The 16,815-nt window shown below is 42.2% G+C and overlaps 1 protein-coding gene across 2 annotated transcripts; it reads right to left on the reverse strand.

The window, feature by feature from the left end:
- Positions 1–2,399: 2,399 nt before the first annotated feature.
- LOC115042126 (procollagen galactosyltransferase 1-like) lies at positions 2,400–14,783 on the reverse strand. 2 transcript variants are annotated; one of them, XM_029500180.1, is made up of 12 exons: positions 14,255–14,783; positions 10,760–10,870; positions 10,538–10,655; positions 9,165–9,299; positions 7,618–7,822; positions 7,388–7,507; positions 6,034–6,110; positions 5,847–5,953; positions 5,307–5,443; positions 4,773–4,896; positions 3,947–4,153; positions 2,400–3,854 (listed from the first exon to the last, which is right to left on the reverse strand). In XM_029500180.1, the coding sequence occupies exons 1-12, from the start codon at positions 14,470–14,472 to the stop codon at positions 3,584–3,586; spliced, it is 1,830 nt and encodes a 609-aa protein (XP_029356040.1). In that variant the 5' UTR covers positions 14,473–14,783; the 3' UTR covers positions 2,400–3,583. The 2 variants fall into 2 exon arrangements, with proteins under 2 accessions (XP_029356040.1, XP_029356030.1); XM_029500170.1 differs by having other exon boundaries at positions 4,773–4,900; positions 5,311–5,443; positions 14,255–14,782.
- Positions 14,784–16,815: the final 2,032 nt, after the last annotated feature.

The raw sequence follows: 16,815 nt of genomic DNA on the forward strand, positions 1-16,815 counted from the left end.
GTAGATAAAAGGGTTGATAGCTTTCAGATAAGGACTGCCGTTGTAGACAATATTCTCAGTTGGAAGAACTGTTTGTGTGTGCCGCAATTATGTCAGGCAGGTGTGACATGGTTTGGCCACAAAAAATAGAAGCATAAATGTGAATCCTGTCCAACCTTTGTAATCCGTCTCCGACGTGCAGTAATGTACAAATTTATACAGTTCTAATAGTATTGTATGATCAGCTCCTTCGCCATAGTTTAGCTTTGTAATATGTTTGGTAATAAGTTGATTTTTAAAGCTGTAACTGTCATATTTCCTGCTTGTTGACGTTCCAGTTAACTAGAGCTGCGCAGTGACTGAATAATATTCATGTTTATGCTGAAGCCGACTGATGGACATCTGGTCTATAGGATACCACAGTTTTTATAGAGAAAGTATCAATAATACACATCCAACCCTGCAGCCCAGTGAGGTGTTTATGAGATGGTGTTTTTCAAGAGCAGAACAAAACACCACATTTGAAATAAATTTCAGATATAGAAATAAAGTTCAGGTCTAACAGCTCAGAAATATACTTTATCTGTCTCGGCCAGCCTGTATTTCACTGTTGCTGCAGACGCTGCAGGCTGAGAATTGACAGCGATAACCTAACAAATTAGATTTGGCTTTCTTGCTCTGAGCTGTACCAGATCTTTTTGAGACTGCAGCTCTGGACTCCAACTTCCAGATCTGATGTAGGAGAAATGGGTTTGAAATTGAAGATCAGTGGGCCTTACCTAAAAAAAAAGGAAAAAAAGAAGAGGATTTACTGTAAGATTCAGAAAGGTCAACGCTTAAATCCTACATTTGGGAAATTTATTCCACAACCTCATCCAGTTCACTTTTTTAAGCTGATCCATTACACATGATATGAACAGTCAACATGTAGCTAATTTAATAGAGCACCAATCTGTGTACGTGCTGTGGCAGCTGAATATACCACAACTAATTTATCTCACCTTGAAACCTCTTAACAAGAAAAATACGTCCAGAGCTTCTTCTCCCTTTCAGGCCATTGAGTGCATTCTTAGATTTGTTTTCTTTCTTCCTCTAAATCCTGTAAAGTTTGCTATTTCAGCGACACCTTTCATTGCCCCTGCACCTCACTCCCTGTAATGTCTTCACCTGGCATTCTTTGGTCTAGAGAGGGAGATTACAGCTAGCTGAAGGTGTGGCAGTGCTGTAATTCACTGGCCTGTGTGTTTGTGTGTGTGTGCGTGCGTGTGTGTGTGTGTGTGTGTGTGTGTGTGTGCAATGAAGGCCTTGAAACTGCAGCTCAACAGCAGCAATCTTATTACTTAAGGTGAAGAAGTAAAGGAAGAATGAAGAAAGAGGACAAATTGGATTGCAGACATGTAGGTCAAATTCTGGAAGGAGAGACAAGGAAAAAGAAAACATGGTGTTTGCATTGTATATAAGCATGCAGTAAGACCTCCTGACATTGACTTTCCCTCCACTGATACTACAAAATGTGAATTTACTAATTACTGATGTCGCTCCGAGCATTATTACGACTCTTTTGCGTCCTCTTATCAAGGTGAGGTGGCAGCCAGGATAAGAAGCATCAACGAATTGAACTGGGAGGTGGAATAGACTGAGTGGAAACGAGTTCTGTTGAACCCCTGCAGGTTTTACTGTAGAGAAAGTGGCTATTGATCTATGGATGCAGTTGCAGAAAATACCTGGGTTAATCTGAGAGAGGGGCGAGGTAAATATAGAGGTAGGGAGAGAGAGAGCTCTAAAAGGATTAGCCTGAGTCACATGCGTATGTGCCACTACACGTGGGTACACACACACACACACACACACACACACACAAAACATGCTGTGGACTTGTGAGCAAAGCTTTTTAGGGATAATTGCTCTATAACTGTTAATCGGACTAAAAGGCACTGCAATTAAAGGAAAAATATACTAAATAATAAGCAAATTAGCAAATAATAAGCAAAATCTGAAATCATGGGGAATTCGCAAAAAAACCTTTTTTATTATTATTTTCCTCCAGCAAATGGAATAAAAATACACACATCCTTTATATCAGTCACGAAAAAAATCACTTGTAATTTTTTTAACATTCAGTAACGGGATGTTTATACCAGACCTTGATACCATGAAACTGTACAGGAGTCAGTAACAGGGTCATGCTTCACAGATCAGCACTGATCGCCTGTGGACACAGGCAGTAATGGAGGACATGGAGGGCAAATACCAGCAGGCAAAACTTAACAAAATATATGAAACTCCAATTGTTAAAGTGGTACCATGAACTTGTAACTGAGGGAATGTTATTTGAGTGTATTGCCGCTTATCCTTGGTGAAGTCCTTTAAAAATAGAAAAAAATAAATAAAAAAAACAACAACAAAAAGAACCTTCTTTATAAAAGATTTTATTTGTTCTTTGTTAAAAAAAAAAGAAAGACAGAAAAAAAGAAGCGTGACACCAACAAAGAGCAAAGATAGGAATTACGAGAAAGCTATTTTCTCATATTTAAAGCTTATGTGGACAGAATGCAGAAAAAGCTGCAAGTTTAGGTAAAAACCACCATTTGTAGCAACCATGGAACCAGACTGCTGTGGTAAAAGAGTAAAGGTACATGTACAATAAATTATGTAAAAGCTACTTCAGCCACACTGAACAGGAGACCTTGGAAGGTAAAAAGAAGAAGGCGGCAGACTGGTGGTTTCCAACCTGAGGGGTCAGAACCCCCACAAGATCTCACACAATAAATGTGAGGGGGAAAAATGTGAAAAAAAACTTTTTTACTACAAACAAAGTTTTCCTCTTTTGTTCTCATGAGTGCCTCAGTCATTTTAATTATTGAGTATTATTGTAAAAGTAATCGCACAAGTCATCACAACCAGCAGACATGCAACTGGTGATCAGGCACTGAAAGGAGACATTACTTTTTTTTTTAAGAGTCCAAAAGCCAGGTTGAAAACCACTGAGAAAGTACAGCACACTAAAGCAAAGGCAATGCTTTCTTCCTTTAGACGCTTTTAGTCCATCCAAAGAGATTTTCCAGGCTAGGGTTAGGGTTAGAGTTAGGGTTAACCCTAACTACAATTTACATGTGAAGTTTGTATGAAGCTAAAATGTTCTGGATATATAATGTTACCAGCAGTCATTCCATAATTTTTACAGGAAAAATATATCACTGAATCAACTTGCTTGGTAAAATCCATTGAGAATATTGTCTGGGACAAGATTGGGCAAATGATTATTAAAATAATGGGACTATTATTGGACCAAGCTTTGGTCAAGAGACACATGTAGGATACAATAAATAAAACAAAAGCTGTTTGCCGACTCTTCAAAAGTCAACACTACATGTTACCTCGTCTTCTAAAAGAGAGCTCAAATAGTGGAGAGAGAAATGTAAAGGGAAAAGCAATTGTCCCTTATCAGCCCATCTACTCTGCCTTTCCTCCCTATTCTGCTCTCTGATATATTCCTTCCCTCTTATCCATTTCCCCCACGATCACAGCTTTGTTTCATCTCCCTCATCCTTATCTCTGCACACCAGAGTTCTCTCTCACTCCACCTCATGTCCTCTCTTCTTCATCACAGCTCGTCCCGTGCACTCCAGTTCTCTAGCTCAGACTGCAGGACGTCAGAGTTCTGGGCCTCAAAGCTCAGCTCCTCCTGCTCCTGGGTTTTCCTCGACTTGGCTCGGTCCCAGTCGGTTTTGATGGTCTCATTGTCCCAGACCACCGACGTTTCCGTGTCGCTGACGTAGCCGGGCTCTCCTGTGTAATGGGTTGGATAAACCAGAAGAGGCTCGGTAGAAAATGCACGCAGGTCCCGATGTTCAAAGTGGACCATGTACTCTAAACTGTAGAGAGAGGAATTAGTGGAAAGTGATTGGATGAGAACAACACATGACAGAGAGATAAGAGGAACAAAAGAAGTTGGAGTTACACTCACATTGGATGCTTGTCGTACATGATGGGGAGGAACTCATCGACAGGGAGTATCTTGCTCAGTGGCTCAGTCCTGAGGAGTTTCTGAGCTCCTTGTAATGACAACATGTAGCCGAGTGTCCAGTAGGAATAGTCGGCTTCCACGAGATTGTGTATGTTGGGCACGGACTTCTCCGGATGGTCCACCTGCATGCGCTTCCGTCCAATATAACTGTACAGAAATGGTAGCACAAGGGCAAAGAAAGATTCCAATATCATGTGTTAGCCAGTGCTAATGTTTAAATAGAAAGTCGTTTAAAAAGAGTGTTTGTCAAAAGAAAATCAAAGTTGTCCTGAATGAAAAACACAGTGATTAACAGAACCCGAACCCCAGTTTCTTTATTTATCAAAAACTGACGTCAAGTTTAACCGCTGGAAGTTTTTACATGCTTCATATGTTTAGCATGAGTTTAGCATGGCTAGCGTCTCTAATTGAATTTTGGATCCTGAGGTTGTCAACCTGTCCAATGCTGATGATTCGGTCCACAAAAACAACACTAAGGATGGAGTTTCATGTTCTCCCAATCATTGGAAGTGCTAAAATAATCAGTCTGTGCAGAAAGCCTACAGGACTTTTATCTCTGCTGAACTTGCTCTTCTACAAAAGGGGCCCTTTGCCTGTCTCTCTGTGACTGTGAGGCCAGTGATTGGTAGTGGGATGAAGCAGCAACTGTAGTGCATGAGCTATCATGTGTGGCAGATGGACAGATTTCACTGATGGTGGAAGATGGTAATCCTCTGTTTACTACACTACATTGTGATTTCCTCCGACTCACTGAAGCATGACTCACATGAGATCCCAATCCAGCTTCTGTGTCGTCACCTCCTGCAGCAGTGTCTGGAGACGCCGTTTGAAGAACACTTCAAAGCGGAGGTCGTCCTCAATTACCAAGGAGGACTTCAGACCACGGTCTACTATCTACACATACATATTTGGATTTATGAGGAGCTGGTGAGCCTGATCATGCAATCTATTGTGTGACCAGGTATTGGAATGATGGTAAAGGTCTTTAAATCATAAAATGCTACTTTTGATCAGATTTGAAATAAATACAGAAATAAATGTTACGACATTATATCCTGTGCTCTTGTTGCATTCATTTTATGTCTCATGACAGTGAAACTATAAAAAGAACCATCTAGAAGAACTACACCATTTCCATAGAAGAAAATACAGCCCTCTACAAAAGAAACACTAGTACATTTATTGGCACGAATAAAACAGGCTGCCTTTCCTCACACGACTGAGTGATTGTGTTTTTCAATTGTAAACGTTATCTACCTTGTACAGGTAGACTCAGAGGCTCAAGGCCTGTCTGAGCAACTCACCTCCTTCCAGATGTTGTAATGAGAGAGGAAGCATCCGAGTTCACCTTTGGTGAGAGGTCGACCATGATAAGGGTCTTTGTACCCTGGTAACATTGTAATCCCCAGAGACTCTACCTCAGACTTATTCAGAGCTCTGAGAGGAAGAACACAGACAGACACAGAGATCAGATAGAAACTGTACGTTTTATGGATGTGATGTGTGTGTGTTTGTGTGTGTGTGAGAGATAGAGAAAGAGACAGAGAGAGAGAATGGAAACAGCTGAATTTATAGTACAAATACTACAAAGGCCATGCAGGTGCCGAGAAGGCATGATCAAATATGTAAAGCACGGCACACCCTACTGTAATGCCAGGGTGGAGTGGATTAGAAATAGATTTTACCCAGACGAGCTCAAACTATGTCTTCAAGCACAGCAGTAGGCCTCCCACTGCGTTTCACCTGATTGTTTGTCTCAGCCCTGCCTGACTATATCAATCTGCGCTGCAGGTTGCAGAAACAAAAAGCGGGAAGACAGAGAAACGAGAACGAAACGTACTTGCCATCCACAGCAGCAACAACCTTACAGCTTAGCTCCTGCTCGTACAGAGTTCTTAGCATTCGCTCACGACGGTCAGCTCGCCGCACCAGATTTATCATGAACACCTGGGTGCACAAGAACACAAAGACTCACAAATATGTTTTGGTTATTGTGTGTTTTTGTGTGCAAGAAAGAGTGTAAGTACCTCATCAAAGCCCATCTTGTTAGGCTCCTTGGGAGGAAGGGACAGAAAGCTGGAGGGCTCCAACGGAGAATGTTTCACTTTCAAAGAAAAAAAAAGTGAGGGGGGGTTGAAAAGAGAATGGGAAATGTATTGGAACAGGGGTAAAAAAAAAAAAAGTCTTCTGGGGATCCACGGGGAGTCCCCAAAAACAAACCCTATTACAACTTCTACTTTGAATTTATGATCTGTAATGCATCAAGGAAAACACTGTTATGTAACCCAATGCTGAAGGTCATCATCCCTGCAGGGCTTATTTAATGCTTACAGAATTTACATTAAACCTCCAAATAAGGACAATGAACGCAGCATCGAAGCATACGCGTCAGGTTTCTGTTGAGTACCAAGTCAGAGATAATACCGATGTTACTCAAGTCACTTTGCATAAGTTTAAGGGAAGCCTCCTGAACTGACAGGCCTCTGTGCTATGACTTCTTATGACTATTCCCCTCACTGGGCTGGAGCCTCGGCCCATGATATCAAATATGACCTTGGCTGCTAGGCTAACTGCCACTGGGAACTAGGCCATTAGGACCCTATCTGTGTCTTCCCAGCTATTCAAGAGACAGACAGTAAACTGCTTTCAGAGCTTGTTTATGACTTTTCTGAACCCAAACTTGCATGAAAAATCCTCCACAGTGAACAAAGCTCACTTCAGTCCGCTTCAGCATCACCTGATAATTTTGCTAACATGGAATCTATTCAAGGTTTCTCTGAATTCAAGGGTTAAAATCACACCTAATCTGTCAATGCAATTACTTTGCTTTTTAATGGCACAACCTTTCTGACTCACAGCCTGTTTCCTCTCCTGTTGCTATGTATTATCTGAACAGCTTCACATATTCCTCTTTCCTACAGCTCAAAGAGAAAAAACTGGCTGCAGAAACTAGCTGAAGTAATTTGGTTGAGTCACAGAAGTGACAATATACCGCATGTCTCTGCTTAAAAGAACACAATTAGCTCTATAACTCAGAATTATGTTACAGCTATTTGTCTACTTCCAAAATGTGTTTCAAGGATTGCTTGGGCAAAAAGAAGCATGTTTTTTTGGAAGATTAAAAAATGCCATTAAATTCAACACTGCACACAGCACTGTAGGGCAGCACAACATGGCACTGCGAGGAAAAAATGCTCAGAGGAGCAAAAGCTCAATCAATAAGAAGCCAACAAACTTCAATTGTACAAAGTGAACTAGTGCATTACAGCATAGTGTCTGTTTACATGCTCATTCACAAACAAACTCATTCTTTTGCTAAAACTATGGAGCATAAAGAAATTATTCTCGTCTTTGTGAATGATCTTTGACCTCTTGACTCACCCATGACCTCAAGCTGTGTATGCAAGAAGCTCTCTGTCTCGTCCTGCAAGGTGGCATGTGAACGCATTGGCACGGGGAAATACCCATATGTTTCTTTGTTGCACACATACATCTGCACATCTGAGGAAGAGAAAGGAAAACAGATTGTAACACACACAAACACATCCATAAAGTCATGTAGCACATTACCTCCAGATAATGAGCGTGCTGCTCTCATGCGTTCTTCTCACCTGCCATACGAGCTGAATAGGCAAAGATGATGACATCATCCACGGCCCAGCTATACTCTGGATGTGGTGGATAAAAAGCCAGCTGACGGGAGGCCTCTTTCCGTAGGTCCACAAGGTAGGTGGAGTGAACCATGGGAACAGCGAAACAGCCACGGCGCTCCAGTTTACGGATGGGCATGTAGGCTGGAGTACGCTTATAGTACCCCTGCAGGGAAAATACACACACACACACACACACAAAATTCGGTCACATACAATTTCTACAGTTTCCACATGAAAGAAAACAGCTGTGAGGCAAACTTGGCAGGGGGGATTTGACTAAGACTTGATTGAGAAAATTGGCTGCACAAAGGCAGAGTCTATTGTATGACTGTGTCCATTTAGGAAAGTAGAATTTGTGAAACTACTAAATATTTTTTTTTTGTGGCTCAAAGTTACACCGAGTGGAAAAAGATACTGACAGACATTGTTTATTGCCTTTTGGCTACAGGCCAATTAACTGCCAATGAAGTAAATGTTCTGTGGAGGAATCAGAGGCAGACACTGGGGAAATGATGGCTTATTTTGGGAATAGAGGATAGACATTGTCCAAATGTCTGCTCTGATTTGAAAAGAAGCAAAGATGAGTACTTGAAGGCATCCTGTCAGGACAGAAATAGATCACAGTCAGCATGCGTGGTGCATCAGACATGCAAGTTTGATTAGTCAAAAGCATACAAACACAATTCTGTGTGTGTGTGTGTGTATTAAAGATTATGTTTTTGCTCTCAAATGTAAAAAGTATTTTTTATATATATATATTTACATGACATTCCTTTAACTGACAAATGAGGCATGCTTCCATTTAAAGGCATGGTGGCTCTAAGCTTTGTAAAAAACTTAAACAGCAGCAATTTGATCTGCATATGCCATCAACTTTTATGATGGTAAAATCTAGTGTCATAAGATCAGGCACGTTTCAGTTCCCCTTTCATTTACAAATCCCATTTACCACAGCATACAACAAGAAACATGACTCCTCAGTTTTCCAACTTGCTCATTTGCAGCAACTATAAAATGACTTATTTCGAAAACGCGATTTCCCAATGCATTACAAAAAATACTGATGAAAATTTGTTCTAGATTATAGTTTTGTGTTATGTAAGTTGCAGTATGTGTCTATATTTTCTGCAGCTATGCAGGAAAATTGATATTTTACTTCCCGTCAGTGTGAAAAATAAGTTTTATAGAGATTGTTATTTATCATTTCAATCCCATGTTTAACATTTGTTTAAAAGTTTTACTGTGGCTTTATGTATGCAGTGCCTTTGAATTGACCTTGACTATTTAAAGCTTTTAATATAATTTCTGATCACTGACTGCAGGATTTCTCCTCTGCCATCTGGCTGTCACAGGTGTTGCTACACGAGTCAAAGCAGAATATTTATACCACGGCCATACACAAGCTTTAACTCTGCTGTTTGCGATGTACAGGATCTGTGAGGTGGACCTAAAGGTTGTATCCAGGTCCAAGTTGTGACTTGCTCAAAAGATAACATGTGTAGTACCTGGGAAGTCATGCCACACCAGAAATTGGAGTATGCCGCCCTTGACTCTAACATGGGAGCAACAATGGTCTTATTCTCCCTCATCAGTTTCCACAACACATCCTGATTGGTGAGCAGGTTGTCACAGTCAGCCACCTACAGATGGAAGAGATGAGCACAATATTGACAACAGTCACACACAAGCACAGACAAAATGTCACCCGCTGACACTAAATGATTGATTGAGCCACAGCAGTATGGTTTGACCACCGAGCAGCTCCCATCGGCACCCTTCCTAACCTTCATCAATAGGCTGGGACTGCGTTGGCAGTAAGCTGTCGTATCCTCGGGTGTGTTTTGAATAAATGCTGTTCCATGTCCGGAGAAGAATAGTTCTGTCAATGTCAAACCTTGACATTTAAAGCCAAAGTACGATTGGCTCTGTGCGTCTCACCCAGAGCAGCTCCAATACATTAAGCCTGCTCCCAGACAGAGTTTTCTTAAGCCATAATATTTGTCCACTGCATCTCAACCTGCCAATTTAAAACTGAGGTCATTCATCTTCAACTGTACTGTTGTTTTTTACTGGAGTTTGGATGAATTATAAGATGATATCATCTCGGACACACAGGTATTGCCTGATGTCAAAATGCCAACAACACGTTTGAGGTTATACAATATATATACAAGAGCCAAGTTACTTCTTTGTTCTTCTTTACATGAAAATAATTAATTGGCAGCTAATTCACAGATTCTTTTAGTATTACTGTCCTCTTACCACCGTTCAATTTTTTGGAGTTTACATCGAGACCAGGAAAATATTATTACCGACTGGTAGGCTGGTGGTTTAAGCAATAATCTAATAATCATTAGGAACAGCTTACATGCCACAGGGAGAATGAAACCGATCAACAGCTGTCATTGTTAACTGATTTAAAGACATTTTTGTTCTTTGCTAAAAACTAAAACAAAACTAAATACAACCAAAACTATGAAGAAAATAAAGGCCAAAACAAAAGTAGTGGGCAGTCTGAAACAGTCTGTGCTGGTTCTGTCATCCAGGTCATCGTTCTCCCAGAGAGTTATATCTAGGGAAATTGGACTTTTTTGTTGATTCTGGCAGACTTTTCACCTCTCATCCAAGAGTCGTCTTCAGCTCTGTGTATTTGTCAACAGGATTGGAAAATAAAAACACAATTTGGTGGTGGGAAAAGACATGGGCCAGAAAAGAAGCCATTAAATTTAGGTGTAGAGCTGAACCATCTTCAATAAATGAGTGATTTGTCTCATTATTTGGTATTTGTTATTTGATTTGGTGGGCATTTACACTCATGACATACATGAAACATGAGAAGAAGACAATTAATGAAGTTGTTGAGTGTAAGATAATATACCAGGAGGTAGTCAGCCCAGATCTCACGGGCAGTGTCCATCGCTGCCTGGCGAAGCTTCATGACGTGTTCATAACGCAGATTATTCCAGTGCTTAGGTCCCACCTCGTCTTCAAAGCCACTGAAACAAGCAGACAGACCGAATAAGACTTTTTCACCACACGCACACACACACAGACACTCATTCTCACAGAAGCACAGAATCATGGAATCCAAGTAGCGTACCTGGATTCATCGTCAGGTCTCCACTCCACATAGTGATAGTAATTCTGCACCTTGATTAGCCAGTCTCTCAGGATGGCTGTAGTGTTATCTATGTTATGATCTGTCGCCACCCTGTGGGAGGATAAAAACAACCACGAGTCACATGAGCGCCATTAACCAGGTAAGACAGTGAGCCACGTTGGTCGATGGGCAGGTGTATGGATGTTAATGTGGGGATGATATTGGCCTTAGTGCTCACCTTTAGTTGAGATTCATAAAAAACTGTTTTTGTACTGCAATTTCATCTTTATTCAGTTGCACTCACTGAATTTTGAGAATCACGGTGATTCCTGTGCATGATAATTCCTTATTTATGAAAAATTTGCCAGCAGTCATGATTGTGCCATTAAAAACTGTATTTGAACAATGGGAGCTAAGTTCTATTCTGATCCAGTCCATCTGTTTATTAGAATGAGCTAAAGTCCTTAGTTACTCAATACTCCCACTTCTACAAACTCGTGGATGTAATTGTTTGCTCATGTCTCTGTTTCATTCTACAAGAAACTGAGCACCTTCACACTTTGGTGACACAGCGATATTTATAGTCTTAAAAGTCTGGAAAATCATTTGCTTGTTACTGACTGAAGGAACTAATCTAATCTGCAAGAGTACTGCAGCAAATGATTATTTTGATAATAGATTTATATGTTGATAATTTTTCCAACGTACTAATAATCGAAATATTAGGGAAAAAAATAAATATTTTAAGCAAACTCAAAAGGTTTGTGCATTAAGAGTGCAAAAAAGAATAAAAATAACTTTGTAGCAGGTCTTTTGACACATTTTCCTCAGTCTCCAGTTAACAAAAGCTGAATGGTTTGAATAAATGAAGTGCAACCAGTATTTCTGTCAATTGTTTTGTCAAACAAAATCTGCGCGGGTTTCGTCATCATGTTTTGGTTAATTGTGTGACTTGAGTGGTTGTTGGTGTCTGGCTCTGTGTTGGCCCTGTCCAGGGTGTACCATGTGAGGGCCAGGCGTGCCCTCAACAGGTCGCCAGTCATATATTATTTTGTGTTGACAAACAATCATTCACACACACAGATTCTCGCAGTATTTGAGTCTAATGTGCACGTGTTTATGCTGTGGGAAGCAGCTGGAGGGATCCCATGTACATGAGATTTTGAATCCAGACAATCCAGACAATATACATAGTTCTCCTCCTCTTTTTTTGGGGGGGTTTTGTTTATTATTGTAGATCATTGTTTTGTGTCTGCTGTTTGTTACTGACTAAGTAAAAATTTTGAAGCATTTTTTTCTGCTGCTGAGGACAGAGGTTTGATTCTCCCCAAAAAAAAGAAGCCTAAAAAACTAAACAGAGAGCTGAAAGATGCTAAAACTGTCCATCAAGATGAAGGTGATCACTGAGTGATGCCTTAATGTGGCACATAGTCATTTGATAAATTTTTAGAATAGATAATAATGATTAAAGCAGCGCGACATGGCCAAGACATCATTTAAGAAAAAAAAAAAAAGATTAATTCCACACATGAATTAATATTAACATGTTATTGATTTCCTACACAGCTCCAGCTTTCTCTGAAGCTTTTGTTGTCATTAGAGCAGAGCTGCACATCGCCATCATGAGACAGACAGGAACAAAGCCAACAGGGGCTGACAAGATGAGGGGCGGCATTTGTCCGCTGTCTGTGTTATCATAACAAATCTCAGTGTGTCATGGAGGGACAGATTCACAGACAGGGGTGAGAGAGTGAAAGAATGAGTAAATATGACAGAAACTGATTTACTAAGAAACTCTCTCAGGCGGGAAGTGACAGTCGGCGTGCTGCGGGTGTTAGTTTCCCATGTGTCTGTGGTGTTTTAACACTGCTTTGCCATTCCAACACCTACATGTTACCGACTGGTAGATCCACCGTCCCCGAAGCGTATTTTCTGTGCATCTATCCAACTTCCCCTTTCTGTTGAGAATAGTATCTGAAGTTTTCAAAGAGCGGTGAATAAATATTTGGCATTGCTTGGATGCCAGCTGAATCATGCCGAACAGATATGAGAGAACAGACAGAGGCTGAGGGATGAAAAGGAAGATATGTGAATTGATAACATCCGTCCTGCATGTCCCTGCAGTGGACACACACTCCATTGGGAAGTCTGCACACTTGTGTGTCTGCCATGCCGTTTGCCAAGTACTTCATCTTAGCTTGTCATGCAGATAACTTCAAGTATAAACAGGTGGGCAGCTGTCATGGCTAAGTTTGTGCCTTTCCTTTCCTTTCATATTAGATCAGTTGTTCCACTGAGGGAAGAGTCATGCTTCAAATCAAAGCACCATACAGAGAACTGAGCTCTGGCTGCCACATGGGCATAGTTAGAGTCAGACACAGACATTGGATTTCTGGCTCTACTATATGGGGGGAAAAAAACTCAACATCCAGGCTGGTTTGTTTTGAGGGACGCACAGAAACTTGAACCCATCCGGGGTTTTATTCCCTCTGAAAAGGCTCACTTAAACACTAAAAGGGGGTGCATCACTTTATTTGACCAAACAACCAAATCTTAACAGTAGTAATAGTATCTAGGTCTAAATTTAGGCAACTGTTGCTTCAGGCTGCTTCCCTTTTTTGTTTGTTTATTTGTTTGATGGCTCAGACAGCCAGCTCAATCAAAACCATCAAGTCTGAATGCTGATGAAAAGATTAATTTAATCTACACAAACAGATCTGGTGACTCAGGATCAAGATGAGGAGAGGCAGTGGGCGAGGAATGGAGGAGACAGGGATAATGTGGAAGGAAGGCTGGGGGACAGAAAAACAGCCAGAGGTAGAGCAAAGTCTGCAGCGGCTTCTGCACACGCACAGGCTTGTTGCACCTGGATTGGAAATGATTTAGTCATTTTAAAGGTTCGTTTTTTTTTTGTTTGTTTTTTTTTTTGTTTTTTTGTTTTTTAAGTTAAAACAATGCGAGTTTGTTCCCTACCGAGGCTGTAATGCAATGCAAGGCGAAGATGTGGAGGAGGAAGAGGGAGGGGGAAGAAAAATGGGGAAAGTGGAGGAGGGGAAAAAACTGGAGGGGTGATGAGAGACAGAATGTGTGACTGAATGGAACTTTTCACGGGGACGATCATGCCGGCACAGCCCGCCTCCGAGCAGAGAGACCATGGACCGCCACAGCTCTTTCCCCGGGGGCTTCGTCGGTGAAACTGTTTAACAGTAAAGACTACCCTAACACCCCCCCCACACACACACACACACACACACACACACACACACGGTGTTATCACAGCGTCCCCACCTGGTCAGTTTTCCTGCTCATTATTTCTACTCGGGTCCTGACGTGTCTCTTACAGGCTGCCGTCGAAGTTCAGACTGCGACTCTTTATTAGTTACTCATAAAAGATCCCTGAACACTTTACAGGAAAAAAAAAAGTTTGGCCACTCGCTCTGAACATAATAACATTTCCGTGCTCCTTTTTTAAAGGTTTACAGCGGTGACACTCACCAGAGCGCGATGCGGTCCTTCGGGTAGTCGAGCCGCTCGATGGCACCGAGGAACAGCGGCAGAGAGTGCGCCGAATTGCGGCACACCAGCGCGATGACGACCCGGGGAGCCAGGAGCGGAGACTCGGGGCTCCAGCGCTCCTCGGGGAAATATCCCCGGCTCAGGCCCGGCAGGAGAACGAACAGCAGGCCGGGCAAGAGCGAGGTGACCCGGAGCATGGCAGGGGGGGGGGGAGACACTCGCTGGTAACGCGGCGGACAGAGCAGGACGCGGCGGATGCGGCTGCTGAGGGTCCCGCTGTTGTGTTTTGCCGACGGAAGCTCCACGACGGAGGAGCGGGCTGAATTAAAGGGCAGGTCTGGACTGGTTGAAGGAGAACCCGCTGCTCTCTAAAGACCGCGGCGGGACAGCCTCCCCGGGCCTTGTTTACGCAGCCATGCCAGGCAGCTGTTATAACAGGCTTTATTTAGATGGATTTCGGACTCAAATTGTCCTCAAAGGCCGGCTGGACCGCCGGGTCTCCTCCAGCAGGCTGCCGCCATCCCCTTTAAGACCAGATCCAGCTGATAGAGGGCCATGGGCGTGTCCGCGGTGTCGACTCCACTCAGGAGCTATCACAACTCTGCAATTCACTGATGACACACACACACACACACAACAATTTTAAAGCACTGATTGAAATCAAGTAAAGTCGTCTACTCGTGATCCTCTGTAACAAGAGCCATGAGCCATTCAACCACTCTTTTCCGCTGACACCAGGTCCTGGCTGATGTTACAAGTTTGCAGTGTTTGACTGGAAAAAGCGTGGACAACTTTAGAGTAACACTGCTCTGTGACACACTCAGGGGTTGTTTCAGCATTGCAGTTGCTTGCACTGGACTGCAGAGCAGCTACTTTCACTATCAATAAAACTATGAGCACTTGTTTAAAACAAATGTATTATTTTGTTTTTAAAATAGTGAAAATCCCAGTCACAATTTCTCAAAGCGAAGCCTTCCTGTCGTTTGTGTGCCCAAGCAGTCACAATCCAGAGATGATAAATCGGCTGTGGTGTGAAGCAGAGAAAAGAAGCTTATCATCACGTTTTAGTGGCTTGAATCTATTTGTTATTTTGGTTGATCCGTGTGGTCCGCCCACTCACTAATCAATTAGTCTCTATAAACTAACATAGCAGAGGTGTGACTAGGTTTATGTTTGGTTCTGATTGTTTTGTTTTATCATTGAACTTGAAAAATGTAAATAGATAAAAGTAGAACAGAGTAAATACAAAGGTCTGGCTGTGACCCTTTGGTCCAGTCAACTCCATCATAGCTTAGTGAGATGGACATATTCTCCTGCATCAAGCAGTGAGAGTGCTTTCAGAGATTTCCGAGTTGGTGAAAGTATCATCAGACGTGGTGCTCAGGGTGAATTTTTCTGATCCAGAGGAAAAGCCTGCAGAGGTTTGGCGGGCACTCTGCAGGCAGTCGCCAGGAGGCAGCAGCCTGTTTACTGGTTCAGAGAAACCAGAGTCTGGGCCTCAGGGATTAATGGGCCTGCCAAGGACAGTCACAAGCTTCCTTGGCAGGGAAGCATCTCATCACAGCAAGGGGTGCAGAAAAATCACACTCGATTGGTAGGTTGCCTTGACACAGCTAGTGACTAAAAATTGCTGTACCAACTGTACCTGACTGGATGTAAACGGTCAGGGTGTCTCTCAGAATGGAGTGGAAGGACGTGTTAGGGTGGACGCAGAAGACCTGTTCTGAGTTCACCATGGTGTCATAGTGAGACAAATCCTCAAACCAAGGAAATAAATATTACAATTGAAAATCAAAATAGATAAGACAACATACACATAAAACCATAAAGACATATCTGTTCACCCACACCACACATACATGGCAACAGAGTAATCTGCAGGATCATCCTGCAAGTGAGATCGAAGATCGAAGAGCCAACATTTCTTTGTCCAAGTGCTTTTGTTTGCATTTAGTGGATAAGCAGAATGTGTTTGTAAAAGTAAGGAGCCAAGAGAAACAAGGACAGACACAGAGGAATATGTGAGAAAGTTCCCATTCAGTCAATGATGGAGTAGCATTTTCATATATGTTTATCTTTTACACACTTTGACCACTCGGTGTCTGACCCTGCTCAGCTCCGCCGTGAGCTGTAAAGGGTCAGAGGAGAGACATGGCTATCGAAAGGCCAGCCTCAACAACATCACAGCACACGTATCAACCACCTGCAAGTCAGACAAGAGCAGGTGGGTTTTAAAGATGGTGTGGTGGAAAGTGAAATTGCCTTAATTTATGTAAAGTATGAACACGTTTGTTAAGTTACTTTGCAGAGAGAGTTCTGGGCTTTGACTAGCAAAGGTCCCCATGTTCCCATATTGACTCCCCATGTATCCTACAGCTATGCACATCCTTCTGAGCTCAGTCACTGCCACATCCGACCTTTGTCTGGCCTGAAGCCACTCAGAGGTGTCAACACCTTGGATACGAAACATCTACTGTACAGTTTCACCAGAAAACAATGAGCCACATTTAGTTTTTCCTCCAAGTCCACATTAGGATTTA

This window comes from Echeneis naucrates, chromosome 1 (genome assembly GCF_900963305.1).
Source record: "Echeneis naucrates chromosome 1, fEcheNa1.1, whole genome shotgun sequence".
Lineage (NCBI taxonomy): Eukaryota > Metazoa > Chordata > Actinopteri > Carangiformes > Echeneidae > Echeneis > Echeneis naucrates.

Bases quoted from the DNA above. Each gene is read 5' to 3' on its own strand.
- LOC115042126 (XM_029500180.1), bottom strand. From the start codon at position 14,472: ATGCTCCGGGTCACCTCGCTCTTGCCCGGCCTGCTGTTCGTTCTCCTG. The intron at 7,823-9,164 runs GTACTACACATG...TTTTCCCTGCAG, and splicing joins GGTGTGGCATGACTTCCCAG to GGGTACTATAAGCGTACTCC. The intron at 5,954-6,033 runs GTACTTACACTC...TTGTGCACCCAG, and splicing joins ACAAGATGGGCTTTGATGAG to GTGTTCATGATAAATCTGGT.